The sequence below is a fragment of the Lemur catta genome, chromosome 21 (genome assembly GCF_020740605.2).
Source record: "Lemur catta isolate mLemCat1 chromosome 21, mLemCat1.pri, whole genome shotgun sequence".
Classification (NCBI taxonomy): Eukaryota; Metazoa; Chordata; class Mammalia; order Primates; family Lemuridae; genus Lemur; species Lemur catta.
Window position 1 is genome coordinate 33,984,685 of NC_059148.1, and position 19,814 is coordinate 34,004,498.

Below are 19,814 nucleotides of genomic sequence, written 5' to 3' on the forward strand. Positions count from 1 at the left end.
CAGCACGCCTGGCTAGGAGTTAGTTTCTTCTACAGGAGTCACGGCACCAAGAGGTTTACATTTTAGACGATTCTCATGGCCAACGGGAAGAAAGTTCTAGAGACAGAAGAGCAAAACGGCCAGTGGACAGATCCCAATGGCCGATGAGCAAAGCCACCTAGGACTGGCATTAGCAGTGGGGTCCGATTTGCATCCATTAATAGATACAAAAATGCTCAATAAGGTACCAGCAAGTGGAACCCGGCAACATTGTAACAAGACCTTCACGCCATGACCAAATGACCCAGGAAAGCGAGGTTGGTTTAACAGCCGAAAATCAGTTAACGTGACGGACCCCATCACCAGGTAAGGGCCAAAACCCACACGGTCATCTCCATAGAAACGCACCAGCACCCGCAAACCGCGTGCCCGGGGGACAGGCCTGTCATTTCTGTTTTCCGCACATCTGCAAACCAGACGGTGCTTCTAACCCGACCTAACCGCTCCGGACACCCCGAGGCAGAAGGCGCGTTTGCGAAGGGCCTTCAGAGGAAGCCCGGGGTGGGGACGGGGGCAGGGCCACAATCGAGGGTGACGGATGTATCAACGTTTAGATTCGATTCAACTTTATTAAAAATTGAACTACAGGATAAAAACAGAATGTACAACCGGGGAGAGAAGACGGGGAGACGGTTTAGGTACGAAAAAACGGTGAGTGGGGGCCACGGGTGTAGCTGGCGGACAATCCCGGTGACCCGCACCCAAGTCCTCTGACTCTGGGGACCCCGCTGTGCCGCTGCAGGGAACACACCCCCTGCAAACCCGCAGGACAGAGCTCTGGCTAAAGACCACAAACACCTTCCACCTGCTCTTTGGCTCAAAGTGGTAGAAGCAACCTGGACACAAAACTCAGGCCACGCGGGGGACGGCCCTGCCCCCTCTCTGAGGTTGCTCCGTCCCCGAAAGCATGGCCGGGGACGCGGAGCACAGCAGCGCCGGCCCCCGGCACCGAGGGGACACAGAACACGCGTGCGGGGCAGCGAGAGCAAGTGCTGGCAGAGCAGAGCCCACCCAGAACGGGCAGGGGAGCGAAAATGGAGCCCAAGAAACAAACCCCGTTATTCCAGGGGTCCCACCCAGCGCACCCCGAGTCTGTCAGTGCGCTGTGCACGGACCGCCGGTCCGACTCCCCCAAACCAGGCTCACGGGCGGGCACCGTTCGGGGGGGACCCCAGGGCCTCAGAACTGCTGAAGGATCATCTTCCGTTTGGGGTCGCGGCTGAACTTGTTCATCCTGAAGAGCTCGCTGTCGTAAAAGGGGGACAGGTTGTGGATGTTGATCTGACGAGCCTGCAAAGAGGAGACGTCACCTGAGCCACCAGGGTGGTGTTACCGTGTCTGCGGACGGGAGCCAAGCCAGGTGCAGAGAGGCCGACCGAGGGGATGGAGCCGGATGACACAGCTGCCCGGGCGGCCGGGGACAAGTCGCTGAGCTGCCCCGCGCCTGTCTCCACCGCGGGACAGCGGACAAAAGACAGGACACACCTCGCTCACCTGCCATCGCGATGACAAGGACTCGGAACTGGGCTCGGCGCGGTCGTGGCAACACCCCGTAGGCGGCTGTCACTCAAGTCCCACCACGTAGTGACCCACGGTGATCGAGCCCCCCCAAAGGGGACACCTCCCGGCCGGGCCCGTACCTTGTCCACCAGGTCCTTCTCCGGGACCTCGATGGTGTCCTGCTGGGCCCCGAAGCGGCTGCGCTGATACGTCACCTGCTCAGCCACTAACTGCTTCAGGATGAAGAGCAAGAGATCGTTGTTGTCACGCCGGAACGACAGATAGCGGGCGAAGGTCTGCAGGGAGAGAGGCCGCGGTCACACGCCACCGTCCCCGGCGCTCCTGCCAGGCTCCCTTTAGCGGGCCAGGTGCCACCGCTGCCCCCGGGGCAAGGGGGACACAGCCTCGGACGTCCCCCTGTGGCCTCCTCCGCCAAGCCGGCCCCGAGCGCCCGGGGTCCCGCCACCTTGCGCATGCCGCGCATGACGCTGAACTTCTGCGTGTCCACGAAGCTCTCGAGCATCACGCGGATGGCCATGTTGACGTCGTCTTCCATCACGTAGTCCCGCAGGTGCATGCGCGCGTGGGCCTCGGCCATGCGGATCATGGACTCGATGTGCCGCACGGTGATGGGGATGCTGCCCGTGGCCTGGGGACAAGCGCAGCGTCAGGGCCTCCGCGGGCGGGAACGCGGTAAAGAGGATAAACGTGTGGCGCTCTTAGAAGCCAGAGCGAGGCCGGGCGCAGGGGCTCATGCCTGTCACCCCAGCACTCGGGGAGGCCGAGGCGGGAGGATCGCTCGAGGTCAGGAGTTCGAGACCAGCCTGAGCAAGAGCGAGACCCCATCTCTACTAAAAATAGAAAGAAATTATCTGGACAACTAAGAATATAGATATAAAAAATGAGCCGGGTGTGGTGGCGCATGCCTGTAGTCCCAGCTCCTCGGGAGGCTGAGGCAGGAGGATCGCTGGAGCCCAGGAATTTGAGGTTGCTGTGAGCGACGCTGACGCCACGGCACTCTAGCCCGGGTGACAGAGCCAGACTCTGTCTCAAAAAAAAAATAAAATAAAATAAAATAAAATAAAATAAAATAAAAATGAAAAAAAAAAAAGTAAAGAAAAAATTCTTGGTGAAGTTAAAAGGCAAAAACAAAACAAGCTGCTGTCTTGACGAGGTGCGGTCTCACAAGCTGCCTCTAAGTGTTTGCTCCGCTGGGAACGAATCAGAGCTGGTTCAGACTTCGTGTTCGTCTGGGTGGGATTTACGGTCAGTACGGAACTCACTCGGCACAGCAGCAACCAGAAGGTGACGGGCCCATAGACCAAGACACAACTGAACGTATGTTTAAGTTTCATCTAAAACAAAACGCTTAAGGTATGTGAATATTTTCTTTTTTTTTTTTTTGACACAGAGTCTGGCTCTGTCCCCCGGGCTAGAGTGCCGTGGCGTCAGCCTCGCTCACAGCAGCCTCAGCCTCCTGGGCTCAAGCGATCCTCCTGCCTCAGCCTCCCGAGTAGCTGGGACGACAGGCATGCGCCACCACGCCCGGCTCATTTTTTCTGTATATATTTTTAGCTGTCCAGATAATTTCTTTGTATTTTTAGTAGAGACGGGGTCTCGCTCTTGCTCAGGCTGGTCTCGAACTCCTGACCTCGAGCGATCCTCCCGCCTCGGCCTCCCAGAGTGCTGGGATGACAGGCGTGAGCCACCGCGCCCGGCCTGGCATCATTTTTTTTTTTTTTAACGCCTTCCTGCCCTGGCACCTTTTGCACTGGCAGACTGAGCGTGGCCCCCGCCGCATGGGTCAGAAAGCCCGAGCTGCGCTTCCTTCTCGGCACCCGACCCCCGGGCTCTCACCATCGATTCCTTCCTGAGGTCGCTGTACATCCTGGCCACCTTGTCCTGGTCCATCTGGTTGAGCTTGGGGTGGACTCTCTCCTTGGCGTAGATTATGTACTTCTTCAGCACCTCCTGCGGCAGGGGCTCCACGCCGTAGGTGTTGGGCATGGCGGGCTCCGCGGAGGCACCCCCGGCTGGGCCCCCGTCCTCCTTGTTGCTGGGGTGGTGTCGGACGTGGCTGCCCACCACGAAGCGGGCCAGCATCTCATCCTGGGACGAGACGCGAGAGGGCGCGTCAGGGACGCAGCCCGGAGCTCGTCAGCTACGCTGGCAGGAAAGAAAATCTACCCGTATGTCCCTAAAGAATGACACTCTCTCAACGGGGCCGATGCCACCACGTGCCAGGCAGTTCTGGGTGTCCTGCTAAACGGGACAGAGACCTCCCCTCTGCGGGGTGAAAGGGCACAGACGCAGTTTGAAATATTAATTACAGACAGCGACGTGCTCAGAGGAAAAGCAGGGTGACGGGAGTGAGGGACCGAGGACACAGATGCCTCTTGCTGAGGCTTCGGGCAAAGCCTCTCCCAGGAGCCACTCGAGACAGGAATGAGAAGATGGTGGCCGGACAGGACGGGAGGACAGCGTGGCAGGAGGAGGACCACGCCGGAAGCCCCATGCCGGAACTTTCCGAGGGAGCAGCAGAGGGACGGACAGGGACGGCCGCAGGGGAGACTGTGGGTTCCATTTTGACGATGGCAGGAAGCTCCGGGCGGGTTCAGGACATGCCCTATGGGACATGCTCTCTAACCGAGGGACGGTCGGCTCGGGTGACGGCGTGGGAGCCGGGAGAGCCGCCGGGCAGAGACGGAAGCGCAGGAAGCAGGACCCGCGGGACTTGGGGGCGGTTTGCAAACAGGAAGGGGCCGGGGAAGCAGAGGGAAACCAGGCCGACTTCCAGACGTGGGAAGGGACCCGGGGACAGTCCCGTCCCTGAGCCTGGCACCCTGCGTGGCCCCCCCCACGCCGCCCGCGTCCCCGGGGTGGGCCACGCGGAGCCCGGCACGTGGGGCCGCACCTGCACGGGGTCCACAGTGTCTCTGACAACACACAGGATGTCGAAGCGGGAGATGATGGGCTCAGTGAGGTCCACGTTCTCCGAGAAGGTCAGCGAGGGGTCGTAGCGCCCTCCTGGAACCCAGAGCGACCCCTGAGTCAGAGCACGCGCCCCGCCCCGCCCCCCCTGCTCCCCAGGCAGAAGGGAGCAGAGCCCGGCTCCGGGCAGGGGCAGGGTTGTCAACGCTTGCAAAGACCTCATTCCCCGGCCCACCCCGACCCCCCGAGCAGCAGCAGAAACGGCCTAAGTTGGACGTGGAGCTTAACTGCTTCTCCCAGAGGGAAAGCCAAGAACACAGGCAGGCCGGGCGCGGGGGCTCACGCCTGTCACCCCAGCACTCTGGGAGGCCGAGGAGGGAGGATCGCTCGAGGTCAGGAGTTCGAGACCAGCCTGGGCAAGAGCAAGACCCCGTCTGTACTACAAAAACAGAAAGAAATGGTCTGGACAGCTAAAAAGATACACATATAGAAAAAATGAGCCGGGCGTGGTGGCGCATGCCTGTAGTCCCAGCTACTCGGGAGGCTGAGGCAGGAGGATCGCTTGAGCCCAGGAGGCTGAGGCTGCTGTGAGCGAGGCTGACGCCACGGCACTCACTCTAGCCCGGGCGACAGAGCCAGACTCTGTCTCACCAAAAAAAAAAAAGAGACTCACAGGCAGCGACAGGCCCGGGCCATCCGGTCTCCAGGGGGCTGCGACCAACAATCATCCTGCCCCAGCTCAGAGGCAGCACCGGGCTGCCCTCCCCGTGTGTTCCGGCAACATCCAAGGGGTTTCCGAGGACGCAGCTCGGCAAAAATCCCGTGAGGTGCCCCGAGCCCTCCTCCTCCTCCTCCTGCCCGGTGACGTCCCCGGAAGCCCCCGTGAGCCCCTGGTTCCGCCTGGTCAGACCCCCTCGGCTGCGGCGCCCGCCCGCCCGCTCTACCTATGGGGTTGGCGGCCGCGATGACGGTGCAGCGGGCCTGCAGGGAGGTGACGATGCCGGCCTTCGAGATCGAAATGCTCTGCTGCTCCATGGCCTCGTGGATGCTGGTCCTGTCCTGGTCGTTCATCTGGGAGGGAGTCCCCGGCCGGGACCTCAGCGTGGTCCCTGCCTCCGGCCCGGCCGAGGTCCCGACCGACCGACGCCATGCCCGGTGCACCCCGGATCCCGCCAGCCCACGCGTGGCCCGGGGACCCACCTTGTCAAACTCGTCGATGAGACACACGCCCCGGTCGGCCAGAACCAGAGCCCCGGCCTCCAGGGTCCACTCCCGGCTGACCGGGTGCCGCTGCACGTAGGCCGTCAGCCCCACGGCCGACGCGCCCTGGCCGGTGGTGAAGATGGCGCGGCCGCACACCTTCTCGATGTACTTCAGAAACTGGGACTTCGCCGTGCCGGGGTCTCCGCACAGCAGCAGGTTGATGTCACCTCGCACCTTGTGTTTACCGCCTGGGGGACACACAGGGACGAGCGTGGAGGGGATGGGAGAGGCCAGGCGGGGAGGGGAGAGGACACAGGTGCCCCCACACCGGGAACGAGCGACAGCGTGACGTTGCACCAGACGGGGCAGAGAGGGGCTACAGAGCGGGAAGGGCTCAGTCGTGTGTGTCGCGCACTGATACACCACATGCACACGCCAGGTGCACCGCCGTGTCTGTACACATAAACGTGCCACGAAACCGCGTGTCCTGCCACGGGAGTCCGCGTGGGCACGGCCACCCAACACCGGGGAGCCCGCACACCGACCTGAGAACTAGGACGACGCTAGGTGCTCAGCGGTGACACCTGGCACTGTCTGTCACTTCTGTTTGTTTGTAAAAATGTAATGGGAATACAGGCTCATGTAGTATTTTTGTAGCTAAAATTTAAATTTTTGCTTTTTTTTTTTTAGACAGAGTCTCGCTCTGTCGCCCGGGCTAGAGTGCCATGGCGTCAGCCTCGCTCACAGCAACCTCAGACTCCTGGGCTCAAGCGATCCTCCTGCCTCAGCCTCCCGAGTAGCTGGGATCACAGGCATGCGCCACCACGCCCGGCTCATTTTTCTCTCTATATATTTTTATTTGGCCAGCTAATTTCTTTCTATTTTTAGCAGAGACGGGGTCTCACTACATTGCCCAGGCTGGTCTCGAACTCCTGACCTCGAGCGATCCTCCCGCCTCGGCCTCCCAGAGTGCTGGGGTGACAGGCGTGAGCCACTGCGCCTGGCCATTTTTTTTTTTTAAAAGACAGAACATTTAAAAATAAAAGTAGAGCAAAAACACATTTGCTCAAATCGCAAAAGCAGACGGCTGAGGCAGTAAAGACGCCCCGGCCGTGGGCCACCCTCCCGCACGACGGACAGTCACGCCCAGCCTGGCCACCGTTTTAACGTGCTTTTTGCCCCCAGCCCCGAGGCTTTAAGGGACCGCACCCCGCCCCGTCGGTCACACAGAATGTCGGCTCCCCAGGACAAAGCTGCTGAGGCCCCCGTGGAGGAAGCGGGTGGGCCGCGTCTGCGGCTACTCACCCGGGTTTTTGGGCTCCCCTCCAAACAGGGCCAGAGCCAGGCCTCTCTTGATGTCCTCGTGCCCGTAGATGGAAGGAGCGATGCTGGCAAAGATCTGAGGAAAAAAGGAGACACCGGTATGGGGACAGGAACCTGGCACACACAGGACAGGCCACCCGCGGGCGCTGGCCTCGGGGAACAGGACTGCCCGGCTCAGAATCACCCTCCCCGGCGGCGGCGGCATTTCCGTGGGGCCCTGGCGTCCTGTCCGGCCTGTCCTGAGAGTCACAGAACGTCCGAGCTTAAAAGAGCCTTAGTCTGACCCCGTCGTTTTGTCGTATGTCAGAAAGGCCGTTCCCAAGGTCACAGACCAAGAGCAGAAATGAGGAGAGAAGCCGGTCACACGGCCGCCACCCATGAATGCTCCTGCAGACTCAGGACGATTTTGGGGGCGTGGGGAGGCGGATGACAGGCGCAAACGTGCTCGACGTTAATCTCGGGGGGCAAGAAAAGGCAAGACCTCGGAGAAACCTGAAGGCCAAGCCGACCGACCGTCCCCGGCCCGCAAACGCCGGCTGCTCCGTCCCCCAGGGCCCGACCGCTGCCCACGCGGTGGCTTCCGAGGGCTCGGGGCAGTTGGGAAGAAGGATCCAGGCACAAACTGCGGTCTCCTCGGAGAAGCAGCAGCCTCAGGAGCAAACGACGGACCCAAACAGACTATGCGTGAGTAAGATCGTTAGACAGCAAGTGGGCACAAGTCAAGGCCAAGGGCACAAAGAAGGGACAGTCACGGTCGTGCCACAGAGACTCGTGGGCCTGAGGGAAGGCGGATGGACACAGCCGGCCAGTCGGACTCTGCCGCCCTCGGCATCCCGTCCTCCATCTGTCCCCAGTGAGCGATAGTGCCTCGTCCGGCCTGGCTCTGGGAACACAGGTGACAAGCCAGCGTGGCTCCTGTCCCCGGCAGGTTCACACACTTCAGCTGCACAAGCCGCTGCAATGGGACCGGTTTGCTGCCCGGACGCTGTTCTGCAGCAGCTCAGAGAGGAGGCTGTAGCGATGAGGAGGCTGCAGCGATTAGGAGGCTGCAGCGATTAGGAGGCTGCAGCGATTAGGAGGCTGCAGAAATTAGCACTAAACCCCCCCTCTCTGCGCTGAAACCCAGCAGGAGGCGAGCTGAGGAAGAGGAAGACAGAGCCAGGGAGGGACAGGAGGAGCGGGAAACACACAGGGACCGGGCACAGGATGGAGGCCGGCAGGAGCCTGGCGGAGGCTGTTACCAACAGAAGTTTAACGTTCGGTCGAAGTAACCTGCGTTTCCGCAACATAAATCCCCACCGTAAGGGTCTCCGTTAAAAAGAAAAAACACGGCTGGGCGCGGTGGCTCACGCCTGTCACCCCAGCACTCTGGGAGGCCGAGGCGGGAGGATCGCTTGAGGTCAGGAGTTCGAGACCAACCTGAGCAAGAGCGAGACCCTGTCTCTACTAAAAACAAAAAGAAATTATATGGACAGCTAAAAATATATATAGAGAGAAAAATGAGCCGGGCGTGGTGGCGCATGCCTGTCGTCCCAGCTACTCGGGAGGCTGAGGCAGGAGGATCGCTTGAGCCCAGGAGTCTGAGGCTGCTGTGAGCGAGGCTGACGCCACGGCACTCTAGCCCGGGCGACAGAGCGAGACCCTGTCTCAAAAAAAAAAACAAAAAAACAAAAGAAAGAAAACCCGAGAAAGCCCACGGTGGGGTGGCCTCTTCCCCGAGCAGTCACTGCGGGCCACAGCCGGCCACCAGGGAGCCCCAAAAGAGACACGCGATTTCCCACTGCTCGGCCTCCACTCCGACCTCAAGCCAGAGCTCGCGGTGACCTGCTGATGGAGAAGGAACCTTCTCTCATCCTCATCACGACCCCGTCCCCAGCACGAGCCTCCACTCCGAGCCTCCACTCCATCACGCAGGCTCAGAGAGGCCACTCAAGTCACCGCGTTACCAGCTGACCCGTGGCGCAGCCGGAGCCACCAATCCCTGACGTGGCAGTGAGCGCTCTGTCCCCGGAGCCAGGGCCTCTCAGCGAGACAAGCTCAGCCAGCTCCGGGCTGGGAAATACAAGGACAGGGAAGGGCGCACGGAGTCCGGGACCAGGGAATCACCACCCGGTGCCGGCGGGCGGCGGGGAGGACAGGCCAAGACCGGGGCGGCCAGTCCCCGGTGCCCCTCCTCGCCCCTGCACCTGCCTTCTCTCCGATCTGCTGGTCCCTGGAGAGGCCGGTGATCATCTTGACGTCCTCGTCCGTGAGCTCCCCGACGGCGACCTTGTTGTCCCTCTTGGCAATGTGGTTGGCCAGGATGACGGTGGCAAAGACCGGGAAGCCGTTGGCCGTGTTGAGGGAGCCGTCGTAGTTGTTGTGGTAGATGCCGGTCAGCTCCTGCGGGGGAGGGGGAGACCCGGCAGTCACAGCCTAACCCGGGGGCCACCTCCATGCTGTCCTCCAAGCTTTCCACATGGTGGACACCCCGGTGAGAAACTCAGCAGAACCAAAGTAAAACTGTTTCTTTTTTTTTTTTCTTTTGAGACAGAGTCTCGCTCTGTCGCCCGGGCTAGAGTGCCGTGGCGTCAGCCTCGCTCACAGCAACCTCAGATTCCTGGGCTCCAGCGATCCTCCTGCCTCGGCCTCCCGAGTCGCTGGGACTACAGGCATGCGCCACCACGCCCGGCTCATTTTTTCTATATATTTTTAGCTGTCCAGCTAATTTCTTTCTATTTTTTTCATAGAGACGGGGTCTCGCTCTTGCCCAGGCTGGTCTCGAACTCCTGACCTCGAGTGATCCTCCCGCCTCGGCCTCCCAGAGTGCTGGGGTGACAGGCGTGAGCCCCCGCGCCCGGCCTGGAAAGCTACTTCTGAACCCACCATTCCAAGGAGCCCATCCCTTGGGAACAGGGAAAGCTCTTTGCCCCGGAGATTCACCAACAGACCTCAGGCCGAGCACCCTCTCCGACCCCTGACCCGCCCGGCCACACTGCTTGTCCCCGGGCCACACTGCCGAAGCCCGGCTCCCTCCCACTTACTATCTCGTCTCCCGGCTTGCAACTGTCCACCAGGTCGGCGAGGAGGATGGCGTCCTTGGAGCGGGGCAGCCGGCCGGCCGCCACCTTGCCGGGACTCTCCTGAATGCGGATGCGCTGATAGTTCTGGTAGATGGTCTGCGTGTGACAAACAGACCCCGGGGGGCTCTGAACTCCTCAGGGCACTGACCGCGGCCCCCGTGGAGGGAGAACAGGAAGTATCACGTTCCCACGTCTCCCAAGCACGAAACAGAGAGCCAGAGAGGGAAAGCGGTGGGCCCACGGCACCCCAGCACGTCGGCACACGGCCCGGCTCCTGCTGCCTCCGACCGCCAGACTCAAGCACTGCCACGTGCCGTGTGGACGCGGGAACCAGGCCGCCTGGCTCCACATCCTGTCTCTGTGCCCAGGCTGTGTGACCTTAGGCAGGTGACTTGCTCACTCCGTGCGTTCTGTGTAGCTGGGGACGCCGACAGCGGAAACTGCAACCTCACGAGGATTCAATCAAGTCACACGTATGAAATCCCCGGACCAATGGCTGACAAACGGCATGTCATGGTATAAGTGTCACCTCCTACCGTCAAGTAGCACACGCAACTTCATGCCTGTCATTTCCCTCACTGTGTAGACAAAGCACGGCGTGGCAGTGAGAAGCCCACACGCTGCCTCAAAACGCCTGACCTCTGACCCTTAGGGCCACTTCCTGGCTGGGTGGCCTAAGCCAATGACTTCTCTGACCGCCTGTCTCTTCTTCAGCAAAATGGGGTTGACCACAGTACCTGCCTCCCAGGGTGTGATGAAGCCCAGATAATATGCATTTTCCATCTGGTAAGTACTCTGTAAATATTAGCATCATTATTTTTTTTTTGAGACAGAGTCTGGCTCTGTCGCCCGGGCTACAGTGCTGTGGTGTCAGCCTCGCTCACAGCAGCCTCAGACTCCTGGGCTCCAGCGATCCTCCTGCCTCAGCCTCCCGAGTAGCTGGGACGACAGGCATGTGCCACCACGCCCGGCTAATTTTTTCTATATATTTTTAGTTGTCCAGATAATTTCTTTCTATTTTTAGTAGAGACGGGGTCTCGCTCTTGGTCTGGCTGGTCTCTAACTCCTGACCTCGAGCGATCCTCCCGCCTCGGCCTCCCAGAGTGCTGGGGTGACAGGCGTGAGCCACCGTGCCCAGCCTAGCATAATTATTAATCCCCTATTAGTTACCATCTCAGGTTCTCTGGGAGCAGAACCTAAAACTGTCCTCACGGGAGACATTCACGGGAGGGGACAATGATGCTGGGGCCCTGAAAGACGGAGGGAATTCAGACCGAACAATGGAAGACTCTGGGCACAGACGCAGCCCTGCATCCGCTGCCTGACACAAGGCGGACTCACACTCGGACTCAGACGGCCGTCAGTCCTTCGGCTGTGGGCTGTCACCGGTGGAACCTGCTCCCAAGCCTTTCCTGGCAAGGTGGCGGCAGGTGGCAAAGCTCTCAGAATTGCAAAGTGGTGACAAGAGAGCTGCCAACACCCCCAGCAGCAAGGCAGCCAAGGGACCTGGGCGTCCACCAAAGGGACATCAGTGACCCCAGTTCACAGATGGGGACACCCCAGTTTACAGCATGGCATGGCAGCCGTACTGTAAGGGGGGGCACCAATCCAGGGGCCCCACCCGACAGACCCCCGGGAGCCAGGCAGGCAGCAGAAACAAGCCGGAAGGGGACGTCCAGGTGGGCCGGCAGCCCCCCACCGAGTGACGGTGCCGTGGGGACTGGCCGGCACGTGTCCTGGAGGGGTGGCCCGGCAAGACGCAAGCCCGGGCAGCCAGATCTTCCTGTGCTTCCCGCCCCATCCATTGGGGCGCTTTAAACAAAACCGCCTGACTTTGAAACGTTGGCTCAGATTCCTGAAAAGCCACCGATTTGGACGCTTTACACAAAAATGCCTGATTTTTAAACGTTGGCTCAGATTCCTGAAAACGCCGTGTGTGTCAAACTAAACCTGCCGGCCGGGGGCACCCGGTCCACGCCAGGGTGCGGCCACCGCCCAAGCGCATCTTGCTCCTGGTGGCTCTTCCAACGCAGCCCCAGAGCGCGGCCGGGCCCTGCCTACCGGGGGACACGGGAAACGAGGAGGAGAGCCGGCCGCGGCACCGTCGTCCCCTCCCTCTCACCTCTTCCATGTTGACCTCGAAGGGGCCGGCGGACTGGCACTCCGGACAGGAGCCCGGCTTCACCTCCTGGTTCTGGGACTGGCAGAAAGGGCCCAGCACGAAGCTGCACTTGTTGCAGTTGTACTTGACCAGGCTGAGCTGTGGCAGGACCCCGGTGCAGCTGGTCACCACGCCGCTCGTGCGGATCAGCTGGTTCAGGTGCAGCTGCCTGCGGGGATCGGGGGGCACTCAGGGGCCTGGGGGGCTGCGAATGCATCGTCTGGCGATGCCAGGGGGAGGGCACCTGTGGGCGTTCCCACCTCCCCGCCCTGCAAAACCAGGCCTGGTCCCCTGCACCTGCCCCCGCTGCAGCGCGCGCCGCCCACACCTCCCCCCAGCCCGTCCGCTCACCGCAGGGAGCGCAGCTCCTCCACCAGCGGCAGGTGGGAGATGCGCACGTGCACCCGGCTGGCGATGCGCTGGTACTTGGGGTACATGGCCAGCACCACCTCCAGGGCCGCCTCGTCGAAGATGGGCAGCAGCTCCGCCGGCGCCTCGGGCAGGAAGTAGGCCAGCACGTGCTCGCGGGCCGCCAGGTCCTCGTAGCTCACCACCAGGCTCTCGCGGTTCTCTGCGGGGCGCGGGGCGGACGGGAGGGGACACTGAGCATGCGCGGGCTGGCCCAGGCCGGGCTGGGCTATGGGCTACGGGCGGCGATTTCCAAGCAACAGCGATGCCCGCCGGGACTAGGGACACCCATCCGCCCAACGCTCGGACTTGCACGCAGAAATGCCACCTGCTGCTCTAAGTCTCCCGTGCTCCAGCTGACGTCCTGAGCCTCCGCTCCCCACTCTGTAAAGTGGGCACACGGCACATGGCACAGGGTTAAATGGAGATTAAATGAAATGCCAACGGGAGTGGAGCACGCTGCAAGGGCCGGAGCTGCAGGCCCCTTTTAGTGCCAAGTCCCGTCCCGTGGCAACGTGTCGCTGCCTTCTGGTCAAAGCGGTCACCTGGGTTTTTATATGCAATCTGCCCGTTTTCAAGCATGTCAAAAGATACTCGGGGCCTGGGCGCAGTGGCTCACGCCTGTCATCCCAGCACTCCAGGAGGCCGAGGCGGGAGGATCGCTCGAGGTCAGGAGTTCGAGACCAGCCTGAGCAAGAGCAAGACCCCGTCTCTTCTAAATATAGAAAGAAATGATCTGGACAACTAAAAATATATACACAAAAAATGAGCCGGGCGTGGTGGCGCGTGCCTGTCGTCCCAGCTACTCGGGAGGCTGAGGCAGGAGGATCGCTGGAGCCCAGGAGTCTGAGGCTGCTGTGAGCGAGGCTGACGCCACGGCGCTCTAGCCCGGGTGACAGAGGGAGACTCTGTCTCAAAAAAACAAGACACTTGGGCATCCCAGATGTGGTCCCCGCACGGGCAGGACAGCCCCACTGCAGCCGCCAGCGCCGTCTGTGTCCCTCTGCAGGAACGTTCCGGGCTCCCGTGTGGCTCTGGACAAGTCCCTGAACACCCCCGCCCTCCACGTGTGCTCAGCTTGCCACGTGACAAGGCCACACCCACAGCCTTCCGTGGGTGGGCTCGGCTGGGCGGGGCTGCAGGGAGCCAATGAGGGATGGCAGGGGCGGGGCACACGCGATGACGGGCAGGGCTGCGAGGAGCCAATGAGGGATGGCAGGGACAGAGCATCAATGAGGGGCGGGGCTGCAGAGAGCCAATCAGGGGTGGTGGGGGTGGGAGGGGCACCAATGAGGGGCAGGGCTGCGGAAAGCCAATGAGGGGTGGTGCGGGTGGGGGTGCCAACGAGGGGCGGGGCTGTGGGGAGCCAATGAAGGGCGGGGCAACAGGGAGCCAATGAGGGATGGTAAATGCAGGGCTGCATGGAGCCAATTAGGGGCGGGGCTGCTGGGCGCCACTGAGGGGCGGGGCTGAGGGACACCAATAAGGGGTGGGGGCGGGGTGCCAATGAGGGGTGGGGGCAGGGTGCCAATGAGGGGCGGGGCTACAGGGAGCCAATGAGGGATGGCAGGGGCAAGCTGCAGGGAGCCAATGAGGGGTGGTGGGGGCAGAGTATCAATGAGGGGTGGGGCTGCAGGGAGCCAATGAGGGATGGTGGGAGGGGGCACCAGAAGGGCGGGGCTGTGGGGAACCAATCAGGATGGGGGTGGGGCACCAATGAGCGGTGGGGCCGCAGGGAGCCAATCAGGGATGGTAGGGAAAGGCACCAATGAGGGGCAGGGGTGGGGCGCCAATGAGGGGGCGGGGCTGCAAGGAGCCAATCAGGGATGGTGGGGACGGGCACCAATGAGGGGCGGGGTTGCAAGGAGCCAATCAGGGATGGTGGGGAAGGGCACCAATGAGGGGCAGGGGTGGGGCGCCAATGAGGGGCGGGGCTGCAGGGAGCCAATCAGGGATGGTGGGGACGGGCACCAATGAGGGGCGGGGCTGCAAGGAGCCAATGAGGTATGGTGGGTGCGGGCACCAATGAGGGGCGGGGTTGCAGGGAGCCAATGAGGGGCGGCAGGGGGCGGGCACGCAGGAAGCCACACCTTTGCACATGTCGCTGATGCGCTCCTTGAAGACGTTGTGGCCGTGGCCGTCCACGTGGGTGCGCAGGAAGTTCTTGAAGCGGTGGCGGATCTCCAGCCGCGGGCCGGCCATGCTCACCCACTCGCGCACCGAGTGGCCCTTCAGGTCCTCCAGGTTCTCGATGCTCTCGATCATCTCGTCCTCGTCCTCCTCCTCCCCGTCCTCCGTGGCCCGCTCCACCTGCCGGCGCTTGCGGGCCGGGCGTTCCTCCTCGTCCTCGTCGCTGTCTGCGGGGGCAAGGGACACCCGGCGCCGGTGACATCTTGCCCGGGTTGTCCCACCCGCCTCCCCGAGGCCGGGACAGACACGGCCGGACCTACCGTACAGCAGCCCACGGCGCATGCGCCCCAGGCCCCGGCCCGCCTCCCGGTCCCGCTGTCGCATGGCCCGCTCGGCCGCCTCCCTCTGGCTGGCCGTCAGCTCCTCCACGTCCTCGTCATCCAGCGCCAGCCCCTCGGCCTCGTACGTGTCCAGCTCCGGGATGGCGCGGTAGTCCCTGGGAGAGCCCGGACGGTGGCAGTCACCCCACCAAACCGCAACCCCCACCCGGGCGCCAGGCCTGCCCCGTGCGGCTCAGCGGAGGCCTGGAGCCTCCGGGTCAGAAGCACGGAAGTTTCTAGAAGGGTCTGCAATGCGTACACTTGGGCTGTGTGTGCAACGGAACACAATTCAGCCTCCGAAAGGAAGGAGGTTCTGCCACATGCTACGACACGGATCCACTTTGCAGACAGAGGTTCGGTTTTGCAGAATGAAAAGACTTCGGTGGGTGGACGGTGGCGATGGCGGCGCGACAATGGCAGTGTACTTAACTCCACTGAACTACGGCAACTTAGAAGTGGTTGCGATGGTGAACATCATGTTAAGCGTATTTTACTACAATTAAAAAGGGGTGTGGAGGAGGGGTCTACAGACAGCTTCTATTTTTCTTTTTTTTTTTTTGAGACAGAGTCTGGCTCTGTCGCCCGGGCTAGAGTGAGTGCCGTGGTGTCAGCCTCGCTCACAGCAGCCTCAGACTCTTGGGCTCAAGCGATCCTCCTGCCTCAGCCTCCCGAGTCGCTGGGATGACAGGTGTGAGCCACCGCACCCTGCCTGGGAAGGGCTTCTATACGCAGCCTAACCAACCCCCTGAAAGGGCGACCTTGTCCCAACCCTTGAGCTACTCCAAGACCAGCAAATCCTCATTTTCCACGCAATCATCCTTCAGGTATATGAAGGGAAACAATGACTCAGTAAAGCAACCACTGAAAGCAAAGCATTACGCTTTGTCCCTGGAGTGCTGGGACATACAGGTCACTATTCCATTGGACAGAGGAGCACACTGATATCCGAAGGACAAGGTGGCTTTGCCCAGGGCTGCTCAGCAGAGCTGGGTGTCAAAACACGGTCCAACCGTGGACCATGGACTCCTTCCCTGATACCATGCTGCCTCCCCAAGACAGTCATCTTGAATTCTCCCTTTTTCAAAGCAATAATTACAGAAACTGCCAGTATTTTTCTGCAGTAGACGCTGCTGTCAAACCACACTCGCAAAACAAGTACGTCCACGCTGCTGATGCCCGAAGCAGAACCCAGAGCCAGTAAACGTGTGGGCCGATCCCGTTCAGAATTCATCAACGTTCTCCGGGAAAGCTATCTATCTGTCTGTCTGACTCTCCAAGGACCTCAAGTTACACAAAATGCCATCAGCGAAATTCTTTTTTTTCTTTTCTTTTTATTTGACACCTACATAGTTAGGAAATACATCAGCAAAATTCTTAATGGTCCACGCCAAAAAAAAAATTAATAATAATAAAATCAACTGCACTTCAAAGTTCAAAACTTTGGCACCTTAAAACACAACATTAAAAAATGGGCCGGGCGCGGTGGCTCACACCTGTCATCCTAGCACTCTGGGAGGCCGAGGCAGGAGGATCGCTCAAGGTCAGGAGTTCGAGACCAGCCTGAGCAACAGCAAGACCCAGTCTCTACTAAAAATAGAAAGAAATTAGCCAGACAACAAAAAATATGTATAGAAAAAATGAGCCAGGCGTGGTGGCGCATGCCTGTAGTCCCAGCTACTCGGGAGGCTGAGGCAGGAGGATCGCTCGAGCCCAGGAGTCTGAGGTTGCTGTGAGTGAGGCTGATGCCACCGCACTCTAGCCTGGGCGACAGAGCGAGACTGTGTCTCAAAAAAAAACAAAAAAAATAACTCTTACAACTCAATAATAAAAAATCAAGCAACCCAATTAAAAGTGGGCAAAGGATCTGAACACATTTCTCCAAAAAAGATGCACATATAGCCATAAACACACGAAAAGATTCTCGGCATCAACAGCCGGCAGGGAAGCACGAACCAAAGCCACAGTGACATGTCACCGCACACCTCGGAGGGAGGCTGGAGTCAGAAAGAAGGACCACGGTTGGGGAGGCCGTGTGGAACCCTCCCACACTACTGGTGGGATGTGAAATGGTGCAGCTGGTCTGGAAAAGTCTAGCATTTCCTCAAAAGATTAAACACGACCCAACCGTCTCGTTCCTAGAGATATATCCAATAGAATTAAAAACCTGTTCACATAAAAACTTGTGCATGACTATAGCAGCACTATTCGCAACAGCCAAAAGCCACAAAGCACCCCAATGTCCCTACACTGATGAACGGACAAATGCAACGTGGTATCTCCACACAACGGAATATTATTCAGCCATAAAAAGGAGTGGAATACTGACGCACACGCTACGACACGGATGAACCTTGAAAACCACACTGAGAGAAAGAAGCCCGTCAGAAAACGGCACGTAATTTATGATTCCATTTGTATGAAAAGGCCAGAATTACAAAATTTAGAGGCAAAGCGGATGACCGGTTGCTTACGGGTGGGGTGAGAACTGGGATTAACCGTAAAAACGCTGGAGGAGGAATCTCGGCAGGAGATGGAAACATTCTAAACTCAGGATTGTGGTGAAGTTTGTACGATTTAGGAAATTTACATCAAATTTGCATGGAATGGCATCCTCACAAGGAGTAAACTTTATAATATATAAATGATAGCTCAAAAAATTGTTTTTTAAAAACCTCAAAAATAGGCCGGGCTTGGTGGCTCATGCCTGTCACCCCAGCACTCTGGGAGGCCGAGGCAGGAGGATTGCTCGAGGTCAGGAGTTCGAGACCAGCCTGAGCAAGAGCGAGACCCCATCTCTATGAAAAAAATAGAAAGAAATCAGTTGGACAGCTAAAAATATAAATAGAAAAAATGAGCCGGGCGCAGTGGCGCATGCCTGTAGTCCCAGCTACTTGGGAGGCTGAGGCAGGAGGATCGCTTGAGCCCAGGAGGCTGAGGCTGCTGTGAGCGAGGCTGACGCCACAGCACTCACTCTAGCCCGGGCGACAGAGCGAGACTCTGTCTCAAAAGAAAAAATTGCAGAGAAACACTCCAGATCCTGGACCACACTGTGATCAAAGGCAAGAACGTCATCAGAGTCATCTCCCCGGCACAAAAACTAAGCCCCCAGACACCCCACGGGCTCTTTGCAAAACTCTCTGTTGCGTCCAGGCCTTGCATGAAAATACCTCTCCATGCCGTCTCCAATAAGCTCTTCTCCATCCTCTTCTTCCTCCAGGGGCCCCTGTGTGCCTAGGAGCCCCTCAGACTCATCCTCAAAGGGAGGAAGGTCACGGCCAGGGCTGGAGGTCAGGGCATCGGTGCGCCGGGAGCTTCGGCCAGGGCTGGAGGTGAGAGCATCGTTGCTTCGCCGACGCCGGGCCGGGCTGGAAGCCATGGTGAAGGACTCAGATGATTCCTGGAAGAGAAAGTGGTGCTGTCAACACTCAGGAAGGGCGTGAGGGCTGACTTAGTTTCCCTTTTTATTATAAGGTGGCCTTAACTCTCGTCTCCCTCTCTGCCAGTGTTTTTGTCCCCCCGACGCACCAAACCACTTCCAGCCTCAGGGCCTTTGCACTTGCTTTCCCCCCAGGCTGGACAGCTCTCAGCTCAGCGCTCTGAGCCAACGGCTCTGCGACACAGGGGAGAAAGCTCAAACATCCCTCAAAATACGCCAGGTCACCCACGTCACCCTGCGTTTCCTCCATGAAAAACCACCGAGGCTGTGTCATCGGTTTATTTACCTGTTTACCGTCTATTGTCCCCCCTTACTCATGCACTGGACCCATGTGAGCACAATGTCCCAGGTACTGGCCCGGGGGATGGGACATCAGAGCCACCAAAACATGAGAGGTGTGGCACTCACAGACTGGAGAAGGGGACAGACAGTGAGCACGACAAGGGGACAGGAAAAAGTGACAGGAAGGTGCAGGACAGAGTGCAGGCCTAGCGCCTACTGTATGCACGGGGGACAGGGGTCCAGCGGGCCGCGCCAGCTCCGCGCTCCCAGCCCGGTGCCGGGGAGGGGTCGCGGGCGGACCGGAGCCGCGTGGGTCCCCGGGCCTCGCAGGCCCCAGACGGGGCAGCGCCCGGGGAAGCCGGGGCCCGACCCCACCCGAGGCCCGACCCACCGCCCGGCCGAGCCCCCCGCGCCGCCCCGCGCACTCACCGCCATCGCAGCGCCGCGCTCCGCTCCGCCGCCCTAGGGCAACCCGCTTTCGCGCCAAAAGTGGCTCACGTGACCCGCAGGGCCCGGGAAGCGCCTGACGCAACGTGACGTCACGACGTCGGCGTCCCGTTGAGCCGCGCAGAGGCGAGGAGGCGGGACGGAGGGCCTGGCCCCGCCCACGACGCCCGGAGGCCCCGCCCACCACGCAGAGTCTGCCCGCCGGGCCCGGAGGCCCCGCCCACGCCGCCCCGACTCCCGGCCCAAGGCGCCCAGAGGCCCCGCCCACGCCACCGAGTCTCCCCGCGGCGCCCGGAGGCCCCGCCCACGATGCCCAGAGGCCCCGCCCACGATGCCCAGAGGCCCCGCCCACGACGCTTACGAGCCCCGTGGGGAGCCCGGGCGTGCGCGCCTAGCGCTCTGCGCATGCGCCCTTCGGCCTTCGTCCGGGCGCGCGAGCCGGGCCTCCCGCGGGGCGCCCAGCGACCGGTCCCCGGCTGCCGGCTGCCGCGCGACCTGGAGCATTTCGGGGA

General features: G+C 60.5%; 1 protein-coding gene across 1 annotated transcript; it reads right to left on the minus strand.

Annotated features, from left to right (window-relative positions):
- Window positions 1-588: 588 nt before the first annotated feature.
- Window positions 589-19,411, minus strand: MCM2 (minichromosome maintenance complex component 2). Its single transcript, XM_045534259.1, has 16 exons — window positions 19,285-19,411; window positions 18,305-18,534; window positions 15,078-15,253; window positions 14,718-14,984; window positions 12,571-12,790; window positions 12,181-12,388; window positions 10,020-10,154; window positions 9,187-9,378; window positions 6,979-7,072; window positions 5,671-5,921; window positions 5,415-5,541; window positions 4,454-4,566; window positions 3,397-3,648; window positions 2,006-2,188; window positions 1,680-1,835; window positions 589-1,329 (listed from the first exon to the last, which is right to left on the minus strand). Exons 1-16 carry the CDS (start codon window positions 19,288-19,290, stop codon window positions 1,219-1,221), a joined length of 2,721 nt encoding a protein of 906 aa, XP_045390215.1. The 5' UTR covers window positions 19,291-19,411; the 3' UTR covers window positions 589-1,218.
- Window positions 19,412-19,814: the final 403 nt, after the last annotated feature.